This window comes from Falco biarmicus, chromosome 9, assembly GCF_023638135.1.
Source record: "Falco biarmicus isolate bFalBia1 chromosome 9, bFalBia1.pri, whole genome shotgun sequence".
NCBI classification, from domain to species: domain Eukaryota; kingdom Metazoa; phylum Chordata; class Aves; order Falconiformes; family Falconidae; genus Falco; species Falco biarmicus.
This window is the reverse complement of record NC_079296.1, coordinates 27077380-27101227: the sequence shown is the minus strand read 5'-3', so window position 1 is coordinate 27101227 and position 23848 is coordinate 27077380. Positions and strand designations below refer to the sequence as shown.

Sequence of the window (23848 nt, the reverse complement as noted above, 5' to 3'; positions counted from 1 at the left end):
GGGGCTGCTGGGCTGTCTTTGGGGTGAGCCTGCCATGGGGAACCTAACCTATATGCAGGGAAAAGCCTGCTTTGCTCTCACATCTTGGCCTTTGGTTCTGTAACACTGGTTGGGGTCTTTGGGATGGCCTTTTCTCTGAAAGGTTGATTCTCCTATTTTCTTGCAGAGCTTCCACCTGTCCTCGCCCACCAGCAGCCCAGTGTACTGCCTCCGTTTCAGTACTACCCATCTGTATGCTGCCCTGGCATCAGCCTTGCACGTCCTAGACTTCACAGCCCCATGAAGGGCACCACAGCTGCTTCTGGTCACCCCAACTCAGCAGAGTTGATACTTGGCTCAGGGAATCGCAGGGCAGGAAAGGTGAGAGTGGCCCCTAGGGCTTCTGAAGGGATTTTTTTGCCTGCCAGAAAGCTACAATGAAGAGAGCCCAAAGGGCCAGACTTTCTCAACCTTACCTGCCTATTAGTGGATATAAAGGCCGATTGTCCTTTACCCATTTTATTTTGTGCAAGTCAGAGTTTGTTTTATTAACTGTGTTCTTTTTTTGTTCTTTTTTTTTTTTTTTTTTTTTTTTTCCTCTCCTGTGGATACAGCATTTGAGGGGCAAGTTGAGCTGGGATGCCCTGTCAGCTGTGTGTGCTGGTCAGGTTGAGATCAGCCAGGCTCTGAGCCATGTGAAGCAAGTCTAGGCTGTGTGTGGGGTGGACTGATTTGGTGGAAGGGAAAGGTGTCTGGAGCGGGGCCCACCTTTCACCTGCGCTTGCTCTCTTGGCAGCTGCTTGTGTTGTCCTTTGCAGCCAAGAACAAGAACTGAGCTAAAAGGCAGAGCCAGCCCTGCTTTCAGTGTACGCCTCCCCAAGCTGGCCGTCAGGTCGGGTTGTGCACTTGGCAGGGCTGAACAGTCGCGTTTTGCTAAATAAAACTCTGAAGGGAAACAAAAGAGACTGTATATTTTGTTTCAAGTTCCAAAGGGGCTGTGATGTTACCCACTGATTGCAGAGGCCTGGCTGGGTGGAGGAGAGTGGGCCTATTTTCAGATGCTGTCTACATGTCTAATAGATCTCTCTCCCTGGTTAGACCGTGTGATGCTCCTGTGTTGAAGGTAGCTCCTGGGATCTTGGATCTCATGTAAATTTTTTTTCAAACAAAATTCAAAAAGTAGGCTCTGCAACTTGCTTGCTGGCTGCATAATGAATCATCATACTGAAACAGCGCAAACACCAAGGCCTTGATGTGATTTGCTGGGGATCTTGTAAGCACATCCAAGTGGGCTGCTCCTCTTTGTGTCAGCATTCTGCACCTCAGCTGGGTCTCAGAACAACCATAGATTTCAGCATGCTCTGTGCTGTCTGGGTGAATGTGGATGTCTGTGGATGAATGTGCTGTGGGTGAATGCAGCAGTGTCAGGAATCTGGTCCTCTTTGGGGAAGGAGGTGCATGAACCCTGCTTGGCTGTGAGTTTTGGTATCTTGGATGGGTAAAGGAGAGGTTTGGTATCACAAAGTGGGAGTACTTTTAGGGTGAAGCACCCAGCATGGGGCTTGTTAGAGCTTAATAGGTCATTTCCACTGTCAAGTGGCTGCTCTTCCCTTACGATACATAAAAATTGGACAAGGATGTTTGCTGGAGCTCCTGCCTGAGCAGGGAGGGAGTGGACCCAACCAGCTCCTCACCTTGATGTGAGACAGCAGCTCAGGGCGCAAAGTAATTTAAAGGCGTGGCTTTGCTGCAGGATCACATTCTCACAAGGATCTTTCCAGCACAGCTCCCCATCAACAGTTCCTGATCTGTGCCTGTTCCTCTGCTGCCACTTGTGCCTGTTTGTTGCCAGCTCCCTTCTAGCTATCATGATGCTACACGTTCTCCTTGTGTAAGCAGGAGAGTTAATGTCCGAGTGCCCCAAGCAATGATCTGCTGCTGTAAAAAGATGCCGTGGCTGGAACAATCTTCCATCAGCTCAGAGCTGTAGGTCCCAAAGACTGCTAGTCCAAAATAATGATTCTGGGGGGTCCTCTGGGTTATTGGTAATGCTGAGCTGTTGCTGAAAAGGTGGTGCTTTGCATCAGGGGTTGCTAAATACTGCTGCTATATTGCTTGGAGCACTTCAGGCTCTGCATGCAAAGAGAGCTTTTTAGGTAAGCAATTAGGCATGAGATAGAGGGAGCTGGTAGGGCTTGGGAGTGGGGGAGGTCTGGTTTTTCTCAGGTCCTGGTGTGTTACAGGTCCTTTTAATGAAATTGGGAGGGAGGGATGGAAATATTAAATGTCTTTGGCACTGTCTCCAGGGAGAGGCTGTGAAGGAACCAGAGTAACTGTGGGGTGGGAGGAGTTTTTTATTGCACTGGGACTCGGGCAAGGCCCAGGGTAGGAATGAGTATGTCAGCTGAGCAGGTGAACAAGTGTCACTGATGCAGGAGACTCCTCCCATGTCAGGCCTGTCTGCAATGCTGCTGCTCCAGTCCTGCCATTTCTTTTCTGCAGCCCATGTCGGTGGGTCCTGTGCTTTTAGGTTCTTCCTGGCTGAAGCCTGGAGCAGAGCTGCAGCCCCATGGTGGTGCCATGTGGGTAGAAGGATGCACCCTCACATCTCAGGTGATGATGGGGAACGGGGAAGCTGCAGATGAGGCTGGTGCACTGGCTCTGATGAGCTGTGCCAGTCGATGGTGCCTCCGTTGTCTTGGGAGGACTATGCAGGTGGGTCCTGGAGCCACCCAGCAGTGGGGCTCTAACTGGGGATGTTACCCAGGCTCTAAGGATTTTTCCTAGCGAAAACAGTCATCAAGGGAGCTATGCTAGGAGCCTGTGACCAGCTCACTTAAAAGTAGGGTTTCTTTGCGTAGGAGCTGTCCAAGTATGAACTGGGGTGGAAGGACATGCAGAAATCCAAGCACAGGGGTGGCTGATGCAGGGTAGAGACAGTAGCTGGTTGGAGGGTGAGCTGCTAAAGTGGCACTGCTGGGGTTGTCCCCGTACATGGGGTACCGTCAGTGCCATGAGGTTTGTGATGGGCCACATTTATGCCCTTACGGGAGGGCTGTGCTACTGTTACTCCTGAGCTGGCCAGTGGCCGCTCTCACCACTTTCCCCTCCATGCCATGCAAATGAAGGCAGCTGCATTTCGGTTTCTGCACTCTGCACAGATGCCTGCCTTCTGCACGTCATGTTGCGCATGGCTGGCGGGAAGGAAGCAGTTGGGTGTCTTCCTCTTCACCTTATTTCACAGACTGTGCCCGTTCAGGTCTGAGCCTTGATGCTGTTTGCAGAGATAGCAGGGTCACCAGAGCATCCTTCTAACTGCATGGAGGACCTTGCACAACAGCACAGGAGGGAGTTGCTTCCAAGCACATCCCAGGCAGGTAAGAGGTGCAAGGAGGGTGTTCTTGTTTTCCAGATGTTACTGCCTTCAGTGGTGGTGGCAGACGGAGGGAATTCCCAAGGGGAACTACCCAGCTTTCATCTTGCTCATGGAAGACAGGGAGAGGGCTCCTGGCTGTGGCTGCAGTATGCTTCCTTTGCATGCTGCAGCTTTCCACAATGCACGTAAGGATCGCACGTCTGCGTAAATCAGCAGATCAGGCACTAAAGAGATCAACCGCTGCTGTCTCCCTGGGCCTACAAAGATTCCTCCAAACAGTTCTATTAACAACAGGACTAACTTTTATTAGAAAAGGCAAAATAAATACCATGAACTGTACCAGAGCGCTGCCCCACCACCTCTGCCTCTTAGCAGCCACTGCCTACTGGGTCTTGCAGTCACCATCCCCATTGTTAGCTGCCTTTATCTTCTTCAGCTCCTTCTGCAGCTGCTCTTCTGCAGCCAGGATCTCCTTTGGTTTCTGGTACTGTAGGACAGAGAGAAATGCCCTTAGCACTCCTGTTCCGCCTCTGCTCCAAGCAGACAAACTAGTGCCAGGTGCTACCAGCGCAGCTAGGGCCCTCCTGCCAAGGGAGGCCTTTCTGTTAGCAGCTGCCTCCAAAGCCTGTTTGGAGAGGTGGTGCTATCAAACTAGGGACAATTGCCAAGATCTGGAGTGTCTTTTACAGTACAAGTAAAACTTTCCAGTTGGGTGTGGAGTCCTGGCCCCCACCAACCCCTCTGGAATATCCTGGCAAGCTGTGTCATGCAGATTCCTGGTGTGCTTGCTGACTGTATGCTCGCACATGTTTTTTATATATATATATATATATATATAAATATGCATTTTTTTAAAAAAAGGCAGACAGAGTTGCGGTTCCTCTGTCCTCCCCTTGGAGGCCCCTCGCCCAGCTGCAGTTCAGTGGTGGATGCAGGTGCTTTTTGGCAAGGTTTGTCCATAGCAAACAGAAGCTCAAAAGGGCTCAAGGTGCTCCTCTTGGCCTGTTTCCTCTGCACATGCATCTGCAGCTCTGCTGCAAGGTTCCCCTTGGAGAGGATGCTTTCTGGGTAGCTGACTTCTACATTGAAGAAGACGACAAGAGCTTGCTGCTCCAAAGCATCTCTGCCTCCGTCTGCTCCTTGCAACAAGTAGTAAGTACACCTTTGGTTAGTCTCTCACTTCTACCATGTGTCCTCTATGACACAAAGTAGCAGGTGATTTTTTTTTTTAAGACTGAGAGACCTCTAAGTGCAGCAGGTCCTTGGACTCCTAACAATTGAGTTCTGAGGCAAGAGAAACTTGCTGTTACTGAGAGCGGAGGCTTGCTCAGGCCTGAGGGAGGGGATACATGGAAAACAGGGCATGACAGACACTCTTCCACCTGCAAGTCACCTTGAGCAGCGAGCAGGGCCCCTGCTGAAGCCCAGGCTGTCCTGGCTAGTGTCAGCATGCCTCGTGTAATCTGAAACTTCCACTGACTGTGTGACAGAGAAGGGGGCTCATCAGTGACCCTCAGCAGATCTCCCTGCTCTGCCTCATTTCCCCATGTGTAAGAACTTTAACTTCTTTGTGGACATAAAAAGAAGGGCAAAGTGCTGTTCTCTGTGGCTAAAACCTCACCGTGATGATCAGGGTGTTGTTGGCATGGGTAAAGCTCAGGGCAGCTGCATCCAAGGGCAGCTGGTATCGGTCCAGGTCAGGAATAGAGAACTTCTTGTAGTACCTACAAATGAGAGAGAAGACAGAAATAAGAAAAGTGGGGTTCCTATTCCCCCACTAGCAGTGCTGAGCTATGAAGAGCTGTTCTACAAGGCATAGATGAGGACAACAGACCTGTCAGGGTTGGCAGCAGGACACTGCCATGTTGTGTGCCTACTGGTGCCCTGAGGCTGGCAGGAGCACTGAACAAAACCTCCAGATCAGAGCTGGCAAAGTCCTGAAGGGCTTTGGTGTGTGAGAGCAGCCTTGGTCCCTCCATCTTGCCCTTGAGTAATGCCAGATTACTCAGCCCTACCAAGAGGTCTTTGTCAAGCGGTGTCCCTTGTCTTTGTCCCTGTTCATGGCCTCTCATTCCCTCTAAGTACCAGCTCCCACTAACTCTTGTCAAAACAGCTGTCAAATCTCTTGTGCCCTGCAATTTATTTTGCTGAGTGATGCATTATTTTGTGTCGCAGTCTGTCCTAAACCCGACTTTTTGGCCTTTGCTGTACTTCCTAGACAACTTCCTCCTTTGGTGGCACAGTGGTGCTCAGGCATGCCCCTGGGCACAGAGCTCCAGGTGTAGCTGCTCAGTCACCTCAGCTTCTGCTCAGCAGCTTCTCCATGCAGCCCCCATGGTGGCTCCTCTGCACTCCAAGCTCCCCTAGTTGTTCTTGCCCTGGTCTCTACCCCAGACCACCTCTCACATCCAAGCAGAGGACAGAAAGGTTTTTCCCAGATCCCCATCCAGCCTGTGTGTCTCCACTGACCAGACCTTGGGCTACGCTCAGTATGAAGGAAAGGGGATATGTCTCAGAACTGTAGGGCTTATAAGCTGTCTAGGCAGCTAAAAGATTTCCTAAGACTTTGGGACCAGAACCTTGTAGACCTGCATCTGTGTTTGCCTGAGACTTGGCATGGCTTGCCCTGCATCTGCTGCTTCTTTCTGGGGCTGCACCAAATACACTAGTTGGTGGACCTATGCCCACCTGGAAGCATGGCTGGGTTCTTAAGCTCTTTCAGCACTCTCCTGACCAATCCTCTCCAAGGGATTGGCCTGTAGCTGGTACTGAGGTGCCCTGAGCAGAGTGGGAATAGGCAGCAGCTGCTGTCATGCCATGAGGGGTTCCTCTCCGTTCAGCTGGCTGCGTGTGAAGCTTGGCCTCTGTAGCTACCTCTGCCCAAATTGCAGTTTATTTTCCAAGCCACAGTGAAAACAGCTACAAAGGGCAAATGGCTCTCCTGGTGCAGTGGGAGGAATGTATGCAGCTTGTTACCGCAGGGCTCAAACCGTTCTGTGTTGTCACTGCTGTCGGTATTTGGAAAAGGTGGCAGACATGGATAATAAGGGAGATGTCAAAGGTTAAACAGCAGAGATTAGATGAACACAAAGACATGTTAAGGAAGTGTTAACTTCTTACCGATTAGACAAAAAAAAAAAAAAGCAGTACACAGAAAAAAACCACTGTTTCAAAGGGCCTTGGGAGTCATCAATGAAACAGCAGCATTCTGCTGCCCCAGGACTAAGGAGAAGGGGAGAAGAATGGCTTTGGCTGGCCTCAAACTAAAATCTGTGACAAGATCAAAGGAAACCAGATCTGCCTGGCCACCCCCTCCTCCTCCTAACGTTACCACTGCCTCTTGCTACAATAATTGAATCAGGTTTGGCATTTGGGGAGGTGGCTTTCTGGGTTTGTTTTTAGAGTTTAGTTTAATGGATTTATTTTACAGCAAGAGGTTTTAAGCAAATCCCACTTGAGCAGCTCTTGCCGTGGCCAGAGGGAACGGGAGGGACTGGTGGAAGTGAAGAGCTCCTGTCTGGGCTGGGAAGGTAGCTGGTGGGCGGTTATCGCTGCTGAGGCAGGCAGATTCTCTGCCCTCGCCTCTCACCCCATGGCCAAGGGCAGTATTGCACTGCGAGCCTGGGTCCTGGCCCGAGTTCCACAGTGCATATGTGAAGTCACCTCTATTACTTTCCTACTGGAAACCCACTTTTTGTCAGCCGTAGGGAAAACTGCTACTGGTATGCTGAGAATTTAGAGCTGACTGCTCAGTAGTGACTTGGCAACCCATCCCATTGCTTGAGCCTCTGGCTGGCAGTCAGCACAGCTCTGTTGCTCAGAAGCAGCGTGGCTGACTTCCAAGGGCTGGAGAGGCTCCGAGGCTTCCTTTCTCTCCCGTAGTGATGTGCGATTTCTCTGTGGACTCCATGCCTTTGTTGCTATCTTGGAATTAGTTGCTGAGTGGTGCCTTGCCCTGGCCGAGACCCAGGAGAAATGATACAAGATATCCTGGAGCCTGTACTAAGTGTTCTGGTGCTGGAGTCTGTCCCCGCTCTCTACTGACAGCAAAATCGTTCTTGTCCCCAGTGAGGAGACTTTCAGCTTTAATTCTAAAAGCCCTTAACTTCCATATCATGAGCTGATGTCATGCCCTTCAACTCTCTCTGATGCAAGCCTATGAGTGTGTAGGTGTCAACTACTTGTAGGGGACTCTACTGTTTTCCTGAGAGTGGTACAAAAAATCCTGAAGTGAGGCAGAGCACGGGTGAAGCCTCAGTGGTACGTTGTAAGTGTGCAGCACCCACGCAGGCAAGAAAGGTCCCACGGACACGCTACCGTTAGTGGGACTGGGAGGATCCCGAGGCGTTCGGCAGCCGAAGTGGGGCAGCTCTTTGCCAACAGCGCCACCTACAGCCAGCGACCAAGAGTGGCTTAAAGAGGCAGGGGGCACATAGGGAAACGCTGGGTTTGATTGATTTTACCCAGGAATCTGATCCTTCTCTGTTCTACAGCAATGTTGGAGAGGGAAGGCAAGCAGAGAGCAGCCTCCCCAGCTTTCCATACCGGTGTATTATCCCAGTTTGTAAATAGCTTTCACTTATCTTCCAATATCCTCCCTTGGGCTCCTAATACTTGCTCCTTGCTATCTCTTCGGAATACTACTGCTCATTCTGGCTTATCTCATGGAGGCTGTAAATGCTTTGGGGCACAAGTGTGTGCCACATACCATGAGAGATGCCATGTACTGACTCAGTAGAAGATGATGCTTAAAGGCCTTTTCTTTGTTTTCCTCCCATCATAATATTCTGCTGAAAGAAATTTGAGGTGTTTCCTTTCCAGGCTCAGTCTGCCTTTCTTGCTACCTCTAGATCATGTCATTGGCATTGTGAGTACAGGGCAGGTTTATGCAGGGAGATCTGTCTGCCTGGATGCCCGCAACTTTGCTGTACCTGTTGAATCCTGCAGCTCCATGCATTCTGAGATAAAATGACTAGATCAAAGTATTATGTCAGAGAGAGAAGACGGGATGCTCTAGCTTCAAAAGGTCTGCAGGGCTCTTTATCTCTCTAAGAGAGTGACATGGGAAAGAACAGTGCAAACACATGCTACTGGAACCATGAGATAAGTTTGCAAAGGCCAGCATAGACTTTGAGGGGCTTTACTATAACGTGTCTGAGGCAGCTGGGAGTGCAAACTGGACAGCAGAAGACCCACAGCTGTGAGGTGGGGCACCTCAGCCCCTGCACACTAGGGATAGAAGGCAAAAGAGGACAACCCCCTGGTGTAATCACTAGCCTGCCCCCTGTGCCAGCCTACCCCAAGGGTCTGTCAGCACTGGCAGTGCTGTCCTTACTGACTTCTTGTTGGTGGTCCGGACAACACAGCAGCGCTGTTCCTGCTCCATGGAGACGCTGTAGACCTCCTTGGGGTAGGGCAGGTTACGGATCCGCCACTGGAAGCTGCTCAGGGTATCCTTCCTCACGAAGACAGGCTACAGCAAACAAGTACCTTTAGTAAGGCCCCTCCAGCTCTCTTCTGTCCTCCCTGTCCCCTTCCTCCTGTACTAGCTTGAGAAGCTCCAGGTGGGAGTAGCTGCTCTTTCACACTGGAGCATTAGGGAGTGACTCAAGAAACTGCCTGAGCAGCACTTTCCTAGCACTTTCACCCTGGGCATTGCCTGCCCTCCTTGTAGGAAGTTGAAATTGTTCAGCAAGGGAGTCTTGCAGTACAGGGTTACAGGGAAACAGGGCCTCTTCCTCACAGGCAACCAAATACCGAGCTCTGCCTATCCTAGGGACCTGCTGGATTCAGTCCTGGCTCTGCCCCAATTTGCTGTGCAGGGCTGCGCTTGTGTTTCAGCTCTGTAGAAAAGATGGTGAGAGACTAAACCATCTGCCCCCTAAGCTAGAGGGATGTGAAGATGAAACAGGCTCTACCATGTTAAGGAGCAGCCTGCTATGCACTGCCTCTGTCAGCCTTCCATTGTCATTGCCCTGGCTTCCCATCCAATGCCTTGTCCTGGCACTGTCCTTCCTTTCAGCCTACTCTTTTTGGAAGCCAGATTAGTAGTTGGCCAACACAGCAGTGAAGTTTCTCTACTTAAGGAAACTATAAATCCCTTGAAGACTCCAAAAGAACCTAAGCTATGCCTTCTTTCTACCCAGCCCCGCAGCTTTGGGATGATTGGTAGTAGAGTACTGGGCAGGTTAAGGCTGTCTCTTGGGGCTGCAGATGACCTGCGATCTACCAACTACTGCTGTAACCACAAGACAAGGTAGTTTTAGGTGCAGTCGTGCCTGCAGTCGCTTACATACATTGGAGCTGCTTTCCTTTATGAGTTCTGATTCCAGTGCTCCCAGGAGCGGTGAGGCTGGCTCTCCTACTTCAACCTGCCACTTGCCGGAGCCCCCGAGTGTGTTCTTCTCTCGCCATTTTCTACCTGTGGAAGGGAGAAGAGTTTTCATTGTTCTGCCCTATAAGAACTCCTCCAGCAAATGACTGTCAAAGTTGCCCAGCACACTGGGATGATACGAAGATACATATCTTAATTCCAGTCATTTCCACTTTGGTGTGAGTGCATCTGTTAGCTGGCCTGTTCCTGAAGTCAGAAATACAGTACCGAGTGCCTCTCTGTTTGCTACTTGGTGCTGAAGCCATTGTGGGGTTGCAACAGGTGCTGTGCCACAGCTGATGTGGCTTTTGACAAGAACTGTAACCGACACCTTGCTTGTCTGGTTGCAGAAGCTACCAAAAAGTGTGCTTCACCCTAGCATGTGCTACAGCCTCGGTGCCTGGCTATGCAAGATTGCAATCCCATTTAGTCCATCCGAGTCTGTTGTGACAGATGAGCTGTTTGGGAGAGATCCTGGGCTAAAGCAGGGTCTGCTATGCCATGGAAGTCAGAGAGCCCTGGGCCCAAACTGAACCATACTTCTGTCCCTACAAAATTCAGCTACAGGCATGCATATCTGCCAGAATATTTAACGGCGATTTCTTCCCAACCAGGCAAATCTCTCTCAGCACCGCTGTCCTGAGAGTGCAGACTTGCTGCTGTGCGTGCTGCCGGTCTGTCCCAACCCATGCCAGCTGAGAGCACCACTTACTCACTAACTGACTCGTCTTCATATCGTACTCTTCCGCCATCTCCTTCCCATCCTCGAACAGGTAGTGGATCTTCCGCTTCCCTAGAGGCAAGGCAGGTGGTGAGGGTAAATAGGAATAACCCAGCCCTGGGTGTATGGCTCTGTCCCGCTCCCTGGGGCCCTATGCTCTGGGCCGGGGCGCCGTCCCACCGTCTAGGGCCGTGTCCCCGCGCCCACGGCCCTGTGTCCTCGCCCGGGGCCCTGTCTCGGTGCAGGGCCGCCCCGGGAGCGCTCCTCCCCCTGCCCGCTCACCGCAGTCACCCCAAAACACGTCAGGGGGAAGGAGGGGGCTACCCCGTCCCGCCGCCGCCGTTACCGTCCTGCACCAGCGCTGTCTTGCTGGCAGCCCGCAGCCTCTCCAGCCAGCTCGGCACCGCCATGGCCGGGCCCCGTCGCCACGGCAACACGGACACTTCCGGCCGCCACCCGGAAGCACTTCCCGGCGCCCCGGCCCGTAGGTGAGCGCGGCCCCGGGGCCCATCTGCTCCCGGCTGTGGGGAGATCCCCGTCTGGCTTGGGGAGGCCCTTCCCTCCTCGGGGCGGGGGTCGCGGGTGGCCTCCGGCTGCTCCCCCGCCGGCGTGGGGGGTCTCGGCCCTGCTGCCGCCCTCCGCCGGGCCGGGCCGGGCCGCCGCCATCTTCCTCCCCTGGGCCTGGGCGACCCCGGCCGCGGCCCCGCCGGGAGCTTCTGGGGGGCTGTTTGCTGCCCCCGAGGTTCTGGGTGCTGCTGGGCCTGGGGCGAGCCGGGTTGGTGGCACTGAAGCCTTCTCGGCCCGAGGACGCTGGCAAGGCGAACGTGGTACCTGGCACGAGTGTTTTGTCTTTGACAAGTTAAAACACTACGTGGAAAAACGCTTTTCCAAGTGCCGAGAGGTTGAGGGGTTGGTGAGGGTTTTTTTCTTTGTCTAATAGAAAGCATTACTGTTTTCAGAGGACCTTTTTTTTCAAAATGTCCTGAAAATGGACAAGTTTCTGTGAAGCGGAATTATAGAAATGTAGCAGGGTTTCCTCTCCCCTGAAACGGAGCTCTTCCTCACAGAAGCAAGGACTCGAGTCCAGCTGAGGGTTGTGTTTAATGCTTGGATGAGAAGGTGGCCACAGGGAGAAGATACAGACAGGTGGGAACATTTTCAGCTCCTCCAGGCTTAATGTAATAGGTTGGTCCTGGCTGGTGCGTGAGAAACCTCTAAGCAGAACACAAAGTGCCGTGCAGAGAAGAAACCAAGTTGGCGTTGACTTAATGCTGCCGTCGGGTGGAAGGAACTGCTGGGATGTACAGTGATTTGAGCGCTTGTTTGGACTATGGAAAAACAAACTCCCTGGTAGCCTGGGCCAGTAGTTAAAGCTCCAAAATTCGCTTTTGCAAGGCTTGCGATGGTAAAGCTACAGATGTATTGAACTTGGCTTTTTTATAATTATTTATATATATATTATATATATATATATAAAAAAATATATTTTAAATAGGTAATTTTACTAATTTCCTATTTCTAACTGAAGCCAGGTTGTTGGTTTTCCTCCTGTGGCTATATGAAACACTTGGTGTCAATCAGCTGCTTTATCTCTTTCCGTCGGTGACTGGATTTCAGCCCTGACAGGCGAGGCATTTCCCTCTTGGGAATGTGCTTAAGAAATATCTGGAAAATAAAGTTGCTTCTATTGGCTGGGCAGGAGGGAGCTTCAAAACGTGAAGTAGTTGAATGCTTTCTATTATGAGAACTCAGCTTTAGTGGTTTCTAAGATGTTCAAGTAGGATCATCTTAAGTGGCTTTGTGGTGGTTTCTAGCTTCGATTTTTCTGACCTCGGGGTGGTAATTCTTGTTTCCAGGTGCCTTCCTCAGGGTGAGCATTTTTGGAACACCATAACAACAATGCAACAACCAAAAAAACCCTCCAAACCAACAAAGACAGCAAAATGAGCAAATCTTAAGTTATGATTGTATAACACTGTTCAAAGCAATTTCCCTCTTTCTTGCTGGTATTCAGCAATTGCAGCTGAACTTCCCACTAGGCCCATGGAGCCACGAGGGATTGTCAAAGCCTTTCCCAAGAGGAAGAAGGTGAGGCGTGACCCAGGGAAAAGTGTCCTGCCGAAGATCCCAAAAGGGGAAGGAACAGAGATACCTGAGGGTAAGTCCTGCGTGCCCATGATGTGGAATATAATACTCTTACCCCAGCTTGTTAACTGGAGGTGCTGTTCCCCAAAAGGCTTTTTCTGGCCCCTGAGTGTGTTTTCTGTAGATACCTTGCTTTGGTATGTCCAGCTGGTGCCCCCCAGAGACTGCCTGCCACTGTTTGTGCCATCAAGTCCGATGTGAGATATGTAGCGCTGTTGGTTTGGGACACTTTCACTTGTCACTTAGCTCCTGCCCGTGTGTTTTCCTCAGCAGAGTGGCTGGAACCAGTCACCATCTACGTGTTGCAAGCTGGCATTGGCCAAGCCAGGGCGGAGATCTTCCACAAGCAGATTGTCCAGAATGGGGGTGTTGTATGCAACCAGCTCTCCTCGGAGGTGACGCATGTCATTGTGGCTGAAGACATGGACTGTGATCGGGCCTTTCGGCTCCTTAAGTTAACCAAGCTCCCTTCAGGGTTGCAGCTAGTGAAGGCATCCTGGCTAAGTGCTTGCATTAGAGACCAGAAGCTGCTAAGTACCGCTGGCTATGGTATCTCTATCCCTCACAGGTATGTAAATGCCACACTGTCATTCCTTCCTGCAGTACTTCTATCCTAAGCTGAACAGCACTAAAATTTGACCTCTGCTCAGGCTGTAACTCCTTGCTGCTCCTGTGGGTGCAACTCAGAGTCACTTTTCCCCATACAGAGCATGAAATTTAGTGACTTTGTGACCAGTTCCCATTTTGTGGGGTAGCAAAACATGAAATAGAGCCCAGAAGTGCTAACAGGCATCCTGTCACTTGCTACAGGTGCTAAAGTCATCTAGTCCTAATCCATCAGTGATAACAGGAGATTTCTTTTAAAAACACTGAGCATTAAATGGCATTTCTTCCTTATTGCAGATGAAGAATAGAGAGTTTACAACTAGGTACAAGAGGAAACAAAGGATGGTGCAGCAGGCAGCCACAGGTTAGGATTAAAATGTTTTGGCAAACTTTTGAAGAAAGAGTCTAACAGTGAAATAGATAGGATTGAAAGTTTTAGGTCAGTGAGGTGGATGGCAACTGGGGAATTGAGCCAAAACCAGAGTAATTTGTGATCTGAAAGAGCATAATTTGTGTGGGTGGTTTGCTCCAGCCCAAAACATGTAGAAAGGTTTCTCAGTCAAACTTCTGAAGTCCTCCTCCTTCTATAGCATCTGATCTATGGCAGGTACCTGGAGGAGGGAGAACTGCAGAAAGAGCAGCAGCAGGTCCTGGGCAGTGAAGAGATCCAGCACCCAGCAGAGAAGGGAGCAGCAGAAACAAATACTGAAGCACAGGTGAAGGATTCATTGCAACGAGGCCTGGGCACCCTTGGACAGCAGCAGCTGGCTGAGGTGAGGCTTCCTGCACAGCCCCTTCTTGTGAACAGATCTTGCATGCTGCTTTCCCTGGCTAAGAGCATCCCTGCTGGGATACAATGACAGATTTTCTCAGCAAAGGGAAGGTATTTGAATGTTTCAGTGGGTTGGTGCTGGCAGACTCGGGCTGTGAACATGGTTAGTGCTTCTCTTTGTTCCTCTTAGGTGTTAAAAGTAGAAACACCACCCCTTTAATTCCTGTCCCCATCAGAACATTTCCAGCTGAAGCAGTCCTGGTGCTCTGATCAGGCCAAGGCTCACCCTGGTGATCATGTTTCCCCTGCATCCTTTTGAGGAATGTTCCCTGGCTGAGAATATCTCCCTTTCAGGAAGCTGTCTCTGATACTTCATCCCATGTTCCTCCCTGAGCCATATTGACCCATTTTCCACTCCCTGGCAAGCACCCTGTTCAGACGTGTGTAGTGGATCAGGTTGCCACTCAAACGATTGTGGTGGTGTGCTTAAAATATCTGTGTTAGGTTATTAGTGGCCTCTGCTGTGAATCGGCTTCTCCAACTTGCTGTTAGCTTTCTTTCCTTTCTGTGTATTTTTGCTCAAGTTTGCGGAATTGTTTTTGGGCATTGGCATCATTTAAAACTTATTTGTAGCAAAGTTACCCTGGACCTCTTAAAGCAGCAGCTTCCTCATAATTCTGACATCTATTTCCTAACACAGTCCCAAATTCTGTTTCACAAAACCCTGCAGTTACTTCCTAACTGGCAGCCTGCTGAAGGGCTCCTTTGTTTTAAGCTCTCTCTTGAATATGTGTAGGGGGGAATCTTTTCTCCTTAGATTTACTATGCAGTGTGCTATAGGCAGAATTGGCAGCTTCTTAACCACATCAACTTTGCAGTTACCCCATCTTTTCTGTTTCTTGTAACTCTTAATTTAGTGGCAATCATTTTTAACAAGTCTCACAGTTAATGGGAGATGATCTTTTGTACTATTACAGATCCTGTGGTATCTGCCCTGCTTTCTGCTCGCATTTACTTTCAGTGGTCGGACAGCTGCTGCAGTCTGAAGCTTTATTGCCTTTTTTTCTTTTTAAATCCCCTCAACAATGATATTTCCTGTTAGTCAGTGCACAAAACAATATTTGTAGCCATTTCAGTAAAATCCCTTGTCCTGAGCTTAGGACTATGTGAGTTTGAGGAGGAGAGGAGAATGCATGGGGGATATCCTGTAAAGATGGTACCAACCACTTTTGAGACCCAGCTACAACACTCAAGCTGAAACCTCAGCTTAGAAGTAGCCTTCATTTAAGGACAGAGTCTTTTCTAGCTTGGGTGGATGTTTTTTATCTGGGAGATGATGAGTGTGCCCGTGTTTCATACTGAACAAATGCACGGGCTGCATTTGAATATAAACGCCTCAGAGGAAACTCTGTTACCAGTCAGACTGTAGCAACCGCTTTGTGACTGGCCTCTGGCTGCAGTAGTTTTCTGCAAGGCAGCCTTTGCAAGCAGTGCCAGTTAGTCACTGGCTGAACCCTGGGGCTGTTACCCCAGGCTGCCTTCCTCCCTCTGAAGTGCTTGTATTGCCTCAGCTACTGGGCTTCAACTGCTGTCCTGGCACCTGTGCTGTGCTCCAGACAAACCGTGCACATCCCAGTCTCACCCAGCTCTAGCAATTCAGATGTTGTAGGATCGTGGAATGTCTTAGAAGCTAATGGGACTAGTTGGTTTTGCACATATGGTTGTGAAGGGTCTGTCAGCTTTGTTGGTGAAGCATAGAGAGTCAAGGGTTTATGTGCTGTTTCACCTGTGGGACACTGCTGGCCGAGAGGACCAGAATTGCATGCTCCAGCTGCAGAGTTGCTTGCATTATGGCTGGATAACATGCTCCTTGAACGCTTTCAAGGGGCTTACCAACCAATCTGAACCCTCTGAGGCTTTGCTGCCCTTAGAGGGAACAGTGTCTTAAGGGAGTTGTGTTTCAATGGTTTCAAGGCGAATAAAACTGCTTTAGTCTATCAAATCCTCAGTCTGACCCAGTTTTCAGACTTGTAAAACCAGATTACAAAAGGAAAACATCCTGCCTCTTCTGCCTAGGTAGAGACTTCAGCTCTGCATCTCTGCAAAGGTCTCCAGACGTCCTTAGCCAGCAAAACCAGAGGTTGTAAGGATATGGCTCTGACTTAGCTAGGTTGATGCTTTGCAGAAACTCCTAACAGGACTTCTGTGCCACACGTAATGGCTCACTGACCCCAAACAGCCCTGTGCCATTCAGGGTTACTTCCACAGCCCAGAAGCTCTTGTATTTTCGTGGACTTCTGTGTTTATATGGGAGACCCCAGTGAGCAAAGCAGTCTACAAAGCCTCTGTGCAGCTTCCCACTTCGATCCTCTTTTGTTCGTTACCTGAAGCCAAGGCTCATTGTTTCTTAAGTCTACACAGAGGCATCCTAATGCTGAGGGTATCAGCAAATGTATACATTGGTTCTTTCTTCTGTCACTGAGGAATGTGGAGTCCTTTGTGTCATTCCTTCCTCCCCCTTTTCTCTTGCAGATAGCCATGGGGAAAATGGGGGGGGTTGCAGTTTACTACCCTGTTAAGATTTTGTATCTGTAATGTGAAAACAGAGTTCAGTGCCTATCTCCTGTCATCTGCATCATGGGGTGGAAGGTGCAGAGTCTGAATGTGAGAGATGTGTCTATGCAGCCACCAGACCAGTGAAATGTTTCCCAGTGGGAGCAGGGAGACGGGATCTCCTGCAGTCAGGGATTTCAGCACCATCATACCATGCCACTGGCAGCAGCTGCTCACTTAACCAGTGTCTGTCTTCAGTTAGGTCTCAGGGGCTTGGCAGTAGGAGGTGCATGTGTGCTTGGATCACTGGTGGACAGCAATCTCTAGTCTCCTTTGCTTTGTGAGATGTGCATGTAGCTTCAGGGGGCGGGGGGCATATGTAGCTTCAAGGGGTGCATGTGTCGCCTGAGGCGTGAAGAGCTATGGTATTTATATAACCAATCGGTTCTAGAGACGGCAATTTGAGCACTGTGTGCCCTGCGGGTTGGTTAGTGCTCTGACTTCCTACTCTCAGGAGCAGCCTGTGCCAAGGGGGACATAATGTGAGGTATGCACTTATTCTCACATGGCTTCTTTTCTACCTTTCCCTAAAGAAAGACTCTGATAATGAAGACAGTGAAGGAGAAGATGCTGGTGTCACCCAGGGAGACCTGGAAGCATTGATTTCTGGCTGCTACCCTGTGAAATCATCAGAGGAGACCAGTGACAGCTCTTCCGCAGTGGCCCAGCCTGCCAGCAAGTGGGTTTGTGCCCAGTCCTCCAACAGCAAGAAGGAGAATCACAACCAATGCATTACAGAGAAGCTCGAAGTGCTGGCAAAGGCCTACTCTGTCCAGGGGGACAAGTGGAGAGCTCTGGGCTACTCCAAAGCCATCAATGCACTTAAGAGCTACCACAAACCAGTCACCTCCTACCAGGTAAAACACCTTCCCAGGGTGGTGGAGCAGGGAGATAGACCCAGCACTCTAGCTCTAGTTATGAGCCAGATCCCTTCCTCTTTCTGTACATGCAATAGCTTATCTTCAGGCCTTGGGAATTCCTGCCCGTGTGGTGACTTTTTGATGGAAGTTGTGTAGCAAGTGCGAGTTGGGATTCGTTGGCCCTTTGTAGTGTTTTCAGAACAGCAAAAAAGTGGACTCCGAGCCTTTTAGGGCCAGCTCTGAGCACTCATGAGATAAATGCCTTCCCCCGGCACAATGCAGGGACATTTTCACCTTCCTCTTAAGCATCAGCAACTGGCCACCATTCAGGATAATATATCAAACTAACTGGATCTGAGCCTTATTGACCGTGACAATCCAGCCATTCGGTATGTTAGTGTTTCAGGACTGTTCTGCACGCTTGTCCTTTTCCACTTGGCACTGAATCAATGTAGACTATGTAAGCCTGGGCTGGAATGGAGACCATCAGGCAGAACTAGTCCTGCCACTTATCAATCACTGATCAAATGGCTAACCAGGCTCCGAGTGGATAGCAGCTCCCCAACTTCTCTGTGATCTTTGCTTTTCCAGTAGTGGCTCTGTTTTCTTGCTAGGAAGCCTGTAAAATACCTGGGATTGGGAAGCGGATGGCAGAGAAGATCCTGGAGATCTTGGAGAGTGGGCATCTGCGCAAGCTGGATCACATCAGTGAGAGTGTGCCTGTGCTGGAATTGTTTTCCAACATCTGGGGAGCAGGGGTCAAGACAGCTCAGATGTGGTATCAGCAGGTAAGTTTAGTACCTTTCCCAAGAGGTTTTCAGACTGGGGTTTGAAGACTGCTGCTGAATGTTGGAGAATTACTTGTACATTTAGTTTCCAATTGCCAATATCCACAGATGGGGTTTGATTCTGGTTTTATGGGAGGAGTTATGAGGCTGGGTCCCATTGTGGGTGTGTTTGGGGTGAATGGAGTGCACCTGGCTGAACATTTGAGTTTAGGTGAGGGTAGAGGACAAAGGGAGCGGGGCACACACTGCCTGTGTCATTAGTGTCACTGCTTTGAGCTCATCTTATACTGCTTGTGGCAGTGACACTGCTAAGAGCCAGGCTTGAACCAGAACATCTTGGCCATGAAAGTTCCTGATCCAGTTGCTGGCTTGTTAGCCTGGCTGGCTCCTGTAGCTGTCAGAGCAGCTATCCACCTTATCTGGAAGCTGTGAAAATGAGGCTGAATTAATTGTGCCAACAGGAGCAACCCAGCCCACTTGGTGGGTTCCTTCTTTAAAAAGAGTTTGTCTCCTGAGCACAGAGCTGATGAAGCCTGGTTTCCTGTAGCATTTGGTTTGCGACTGGATTCTTTGCTGTCTTAAAAATATAGTTGTGTTCGTGCTGTAGGCTTTCCCTCACTGGGATATTGTGGGTGTTGTTCCTTTATCTTGCATTACTTGTTTTTCTTCAAGCTGTAAGAACATAGTGCCTTAAGAACAGTAGTGTTCTGTCAGGTTAAGATTCAAAGTCATTGTGGGGTGGAGATTAGACCTGTGCGTGGGTAGTGGGATTGCCTAAATCCTTTCTTTTAGGAACCAGGCCCTAAGTGATCTCTACATGTGATCTCAGAAGCTGTGAGTGGCCTGAAATTGAGACAGGTTAAATACAGTCTCCCCAAATCTTGATTGAAAGTATTCGAAGAACAAATTCTCAATAGGTGTTTGAATATCATCACATGGTCTGCACTAGGGTTTCCGGACACTGGATGATATTAGCACGAAGGCAACTCTCACCAGCCAGCAAGCTGTGGGGCTGAAGCACTACACGGATTTCCTGGAACGTATGCCTCGGGAGGAAGCTGCAGAAATAGAACAGACTGTGAGTAGCTTGTCCCTGGGCCCTCAAAGGGGAGTACCTGATGGGACCTGACAGGAGGGTGCATGCTGTGGAAATGTCCCGCACTGTTGTAGCTGAGCTCTTCAGCTTCTCCTCTGAGCAGGGTCAGTGCTTGGGGGGACCCTTTTTGGGCCTGGGCCCACAAGGCACCTACTTAGCCCCTTAGGAAGGTTCAGTTTGAGTGTCTGGCAAGGAGGAGGATGTGTCAGAAGCGTCAGTTCTAGACACTGCTTTGAAAAAGGCTGCGTGTGGCATGGTGGGATGAGCAGGTTCCCAGCTCCTTTTTCCTGTCGCTCATCATCTCAGAGATGTGTGTTTTCAGCCAAGGCCCCTGAGCTGTCTCCTGGTGCTGCTTCTCCAGAAGAAGCTGTGAGCACCCTGTGATCTGGTTGGTAGTGGGGAAACAGAGCACAGATATCCTTGCTGGAAGCAAAGGGGAGCCAGGTTGCAGATGGGTGCTGCTTGCTCTAATATGCCATGGCACTCCAGGATGATAGGGTGCTAAGCCAGTGTACCCTAATGTGAGCAGAGAGCTTGGGGGACACACTGTCATGCTACCCCTGTGCTCTCTGATCACCATGGAAGCAGCAGCCAGCGTGACTCTGTCACTCGGCCACAGGGCCTGGCCACAAAGAATACACTTCTGCCAGGCTCCTGCTGGGGTGTCAGTCCCGTGTGCTGGATTAGTCATTTTGGTGGTGAGTGGTCCCTTTCCCAGGCAGTATGGGTCGAGGAGCTGGCTCTTGGGGGTGGGTCTATTGTTATCTTGATGGGATTACTGCACTCCCCTCCACACACACACACACACCTCTGATCCAGGCCCAAGAGAGAGAATGAGGGATTAGTCACTGTCTGTGCTGCCTGTCACAGTGAGATCTGAGGAGCTTTCAAGCTCTTGGGTGGGGCTGGGAGTTTTCTAGAAATCTTCATTTAAAGCCAGAAGGGAGCAAAGGCACCAGAGGAGGGCTTGCTCAGCATGAGAAAGGCTTCTGGCTTCTTGGAGCACCTCTGGGGCAAAGGTTAATGGGTTTATCTCTTGCTAATGAAGGATGATCCCCAAGAGTGACAAGGGGCTGTGGGCATGGACACTGCCTTCCTGAACCCCAGCCTCTGTGATGGCCTCGTCACAGGGAATTGCTGAGCCCCTAATTATTTGCTGCCAGCAGGGTGATTGGCACAATCAGACCAAGGATACTTCATTCCTGTCCAAGGACTTGGGAGCCTTTCTTAAGCATTTAATAAATGAAGCCATCAGAATTAGCACCGTCTGCACAACACAGGGGCTGAGGTCCAGCCTGGAGGTGGCTGCGTTAGGGGAAGTTGTGGTTATATGTGTCTGATCGCTGGCAGCAGCATGTTGGCAGCCATTTGGTATAAAATGCTGGGACATTTGTGGTTTTTTCGGGTCAGGAAGCTCAGCTGTCCTGCAAAGGCAGAGCTCCTGGCAGGAGTGGACTCCAAGGGACACTCGCAGTTTTTCTGCTGTCTTGGGTCCTGCTGGGGAGGCTCTCCGTAAGCCCATCTCTCCTTCTGAAACAGGACCTGTGACCATCCTGTGTTGAACTGATTCTTTTTGTGAGCAGAGCTGGTGAGCCTTGCCCTCTTGGCGCACAGGAGAGCTGGAAAACTTCTTCTGTCCTGCTGACTCAGAAATCAAAGGCTCTGAAAGGTTGTGCTGTACTTTGCTTTCTCGGCATTGCTGCATCTTCCTGCTTGTCCCAACCCAGCTCCAGCCCAGTGCCCCCAAGAGCTGATGGCTGATGGTAGCACCATGGTAGATCATTGTATTGTGTGGCAGTGGGCTAGGCATTTGCAGGACTGGGTGGAGGCCACCCCAGCTCATGTGGCTCCTGACAGCAGGCCAGCCTCCTTGGTGAGGCAGTTTGCTATGCGTGTTGAGTATCTGCTCTGTGTAGAGACCCTGGAGATGCAGCACAGGGTGCTTTTCTGCCTCAATGGAAAGGGTATGAAGAGACTGGTCTTTGACTCCTCATCCCTCTTTCTCTTCTTGGAGGTCAGACAAGCTGCCCTGGCCCTGAAGCCTGGGCTCGTGTGTGTGGCGTGTGGCTCCTACCGTCGGGGGAAGCCCACCTGTGGAGACGTGGATGTGCTGGTCACTCACCCAGATGGACAGTCTCACCGTGGGGTGTTCAGCAAGCTGCTTGACAGCCTCCACAGGAGTGGTAAGAGGGCTGGGGGCTGGCACATGGTGCTCGAAGCTGTTCTTAGCGTGGCCAGGCTGAGGAGGCAGTGCGGTGAATGGCATTCACTGAAGGGCAGGTGATTGCTTTTCCCAAGGACAGGACGTGTTGTAAGTTCCTAAGACTACTGCCCCTGGTCCTGGCCCTGCTCCAGTTGGCAGCTCCGTAGCCAGTTTTAAGGAGCATTACTGCAGCTCAGCATGGCTTCTCCGGTCTGTGGATGCTGTCAGAGCTGAGGCTGCATTGTCCTTGGGGTCCCACAGCACATTATGAGGCACCTCAGCTGCTGTCTGTCTGGACAGTGGGGAGTTCAGGGGGGTGGTGTCAGTCTCTACCATCCATCTCCCCTCTGCCTATTCTCTCTCTCCAGGCTTCCTTACGGATGACCTGGTGAGTCAGGAGGACAATGGTGACCAGAAGAAGTACCTGGGGGTGTGCCGCCTCCCTGGGCCAGCGCAGCGTCACCGCCGACTTGACATCATCGTGGTGCCTTACAGTGAGTTTGCCTGTGCCCTGCTCTACTTCACCGGCTCGGCTCACTTCAACCGCTCCATGCGGGCCCTGGCCAAGACCAAGGGCATGAGCCTGTCAGAGCATGCCCTCAGCTCAGCTGTGGTGCGAGGCCCTGGAGGCGTCAAGGTGGCATCTGGTCATATTCTGCCCACTCCCACTGAGAAAGATGTCTTCATTCAGCTGGGGCTGCCTTACCGGGAGCCCTCAGAACGGGACTGGTGACACCCAGTTGTCACCCAGCACCCTGGGCCCGCTGCTGTACTGCTGTTCCGAAGGGTGCTGGTTTCCCCAACGCTGCTCTGTGGTGACTGCAGACTGGGGAACGTACCCCAGCAAACTGGGGATCCTTGCAAGCATGGGGCTCTGCTGGCAGAGCTGTGTGGCTTCACCTAGCAGAGGCCGTGGGCTGGAACGACACTGGAAGTGCTGCCTGATGCCGCAGGCCACTCCTGGCTACCAGAAGGGCTCATTGCCCATCAGCTACTCTGGCCCTGCTCTCCCTGGGGAAGCTTCAGAAGGCTGGGCTGCAGAGCCTTGTGATCCAGCCCCTTCCAGTGCCTGGAAACGGGAAGTGGGATGCATCTTCCTCTGTGTCTGAGCACAGACACCCCAGAATCTCTGTGCTGAGCTATGCATGAAGGCAGCAGGCATCCAGCTTGGCCCTGGAACAGGCCTTCCCCCTTTCTCATTGCTGCTGGCAGCTGCTACTGTGAGAATCGTGAAGCGTCACCCTGTATTGCCACTGTGTCCTTCCTCTATCTGAGCTGACTTGTGACCTCTGGTGGGTCTCGCTGCACAGGGCCAGGCTGCTGCGACTGCCACCAGCTTCCCCTGGTGCCAGGTAAACCTTGAGAGAGGCGTAGGGGCCTGAAGTGCTGCGCCTGCTGCCTCTCAGTGGCTCTTGTATGCCAAGGATCCTCCAGCGCAGAGAGCGGTGATCCCCTGCTCTGGCCCCAAGGGCTCCTTTCCTCTCGGTGCAGGAGAGGACCGGACCTCACAGCTCGGGCAGCTGTGCTCAGGAAGGGTTTGAATGAATGTAATGACACTGAATGTAACCCAGCAGGGCTGGCTGGCTGTCCACGGGAGGCACAGGGGCAGAGAGAAACATGAGGAGATAGTTCTAATTTGGGCAAAGCAAAGATTTCCCACTTTGTTTCTGTGGAAGCCGTGGAGTCACCTGGTCTTTGATCAGAGAAAGTGTGTGTGTGTGTGTGTGTGTGTATGCATGTACATGTGGCTGGCCCAGTCAGTTCCATGGGAGTGAATTTTATTTCTCAGGAAACCTCAGCTATTGTATATTCTGCAGATGAATTACCCAGAGACTTCCAGTGCTCTGTCTCTGACAGGTATTGCAGTGGTTCCTCCTGGCGGAGGTGATGCTCTGCAGCATCGGCTGCCAGGGAACGCCGTGGTGGGTGTTTCTGTGCCAGGGCCCTGGGGCTCGCTCTGGCCATTCTCTGGGCCTGGCCTGGCCTCCCACTCACTTGTCTTGTGGGGGACCAGGCCGCCTCCATTCTGCACTCTGCCGTGTCTTTGTCACTTGCAGTGACAAGATGCGTGTTTGCTGCTGGGGCAGGCACAGGGGCATTAAACCCGGCGGGTTTGCGTAGCTCCCTGCTGCACTGTCAGGCGTGGCTGCTGGGCACCGGCAGTGGGGCTGGGGTGTTTGCTGGGGAGGCCTTGGCTTGCGGAAGTGTCGTTTGTCAGCCCAGCCTTTCTGCTGAACACCTGATGGAAATTTATGTCTTCTGGCATGTCTCAGTGCTTCAAAATGTGAAGTATAATAAATTCCTTCTCTCTTTCTC

At 51.1% G+C, this 23848-nt stretch overlaps 3 protein-coding genes across 11 annotated transcripts in view; 2 read left to right on the top strand and 1 right to left on the bottom strand.

The window, feature by feature from the left end:
* Positions 1 to 940, top strand: part of FBXW4 (F-box and WD repeat domain containing 4) — a 62306-nt gene extending 61366 nt beyond the window's left edge. For all 3 annotated transcript variants that reach the window (XM_056351067.1, XM_056351066.1, XM_056351065.1), the window contains one exon: positions 167 to 940. In XM_056351067.1, coding sequence (XP_056207042.1) covers positions 167 to 283 — 117 coding nt within the window. In that variant the 3' untranslated portion in view covers positions 284 to 940. The remainder of the gene's footprint in view (positions 1 to 166) is intronic.
* Positions 282 to 23848, top strand: POLL (DNA polymerase lambda). 6 transcript variants are annotated; one of them, XM_056351063.1, is made up of 9 exons: positions 282 to 360; positions 12464 to 12607; positions 12865 to 13162; positions 13808 to 13973; positions 17119 to 17442; positions 18060 to 18233; positions 19183 to 19311; positions 21344 to 21512; positions 21901 to 23848. In XM_056351063.1, the coding sequence occupies exons 2-9, from the start codon at positions 12493 to 12495 to the stop codon at positions 22263 to 22265; spliced, it is 1740 nt and encodes a 579-aa protein (XP_056207038.1). In that variant the 5' UTR covers positions 282 to 360; positions 12464 to 12492; the 3' UTR covers positions 22266 to 23848. The 6 variants fall into 6 exon arrangements, with proteins under 6 accessions (XP_056207038.1, XP_056207039.1, XP_056207035.1 ...); XM_056351060.1 differs by lacking the exon at positions 282 to 360 and adding an exon at positions 2516 to 3356 and having other exon boundaries at positions 12868 to 13162; XM_056351059.1 differs by lacking the exon at positions 282 to 360 and adding an exon at positions 2517 to 3356.
* DPCD (deleted in primary ciliary dyskinesia homolog (mouse)) lies at positions 3640 to 10902 on the bottom strand. 2 transcript variants are annotated; one of them, XM_056351069.1, is made up of 6 exons: positions 10796 to 10902; positions 10441 to 10521; positions 9652 to 9776; positions 8654 to 8828; positions 4977 to 5079; positions 3640 to 3842 (listed from the first exon to the last, which is right to left on the bottom strand). In XM_056351069.1, exons 1-5 carry the CDS (start codon positions 10857 to 10859, stop codon positions 5012 to 5014), a joined length of 513 nt encoding a protein of 170 aa, XP_056207044.1. In that variant the 5' UTR covers positions 10860 to 10902; the 3' UTR covers positions 3640 to 3842; positions 4977 to 5011. The 2 variants fall into 2 exon arrangements, with proteins under 2 accessions (XP_056207044.1, XP_056207043.1); XM_056351068.1 differs by having other exon boundaries at positions 8695 to 8828.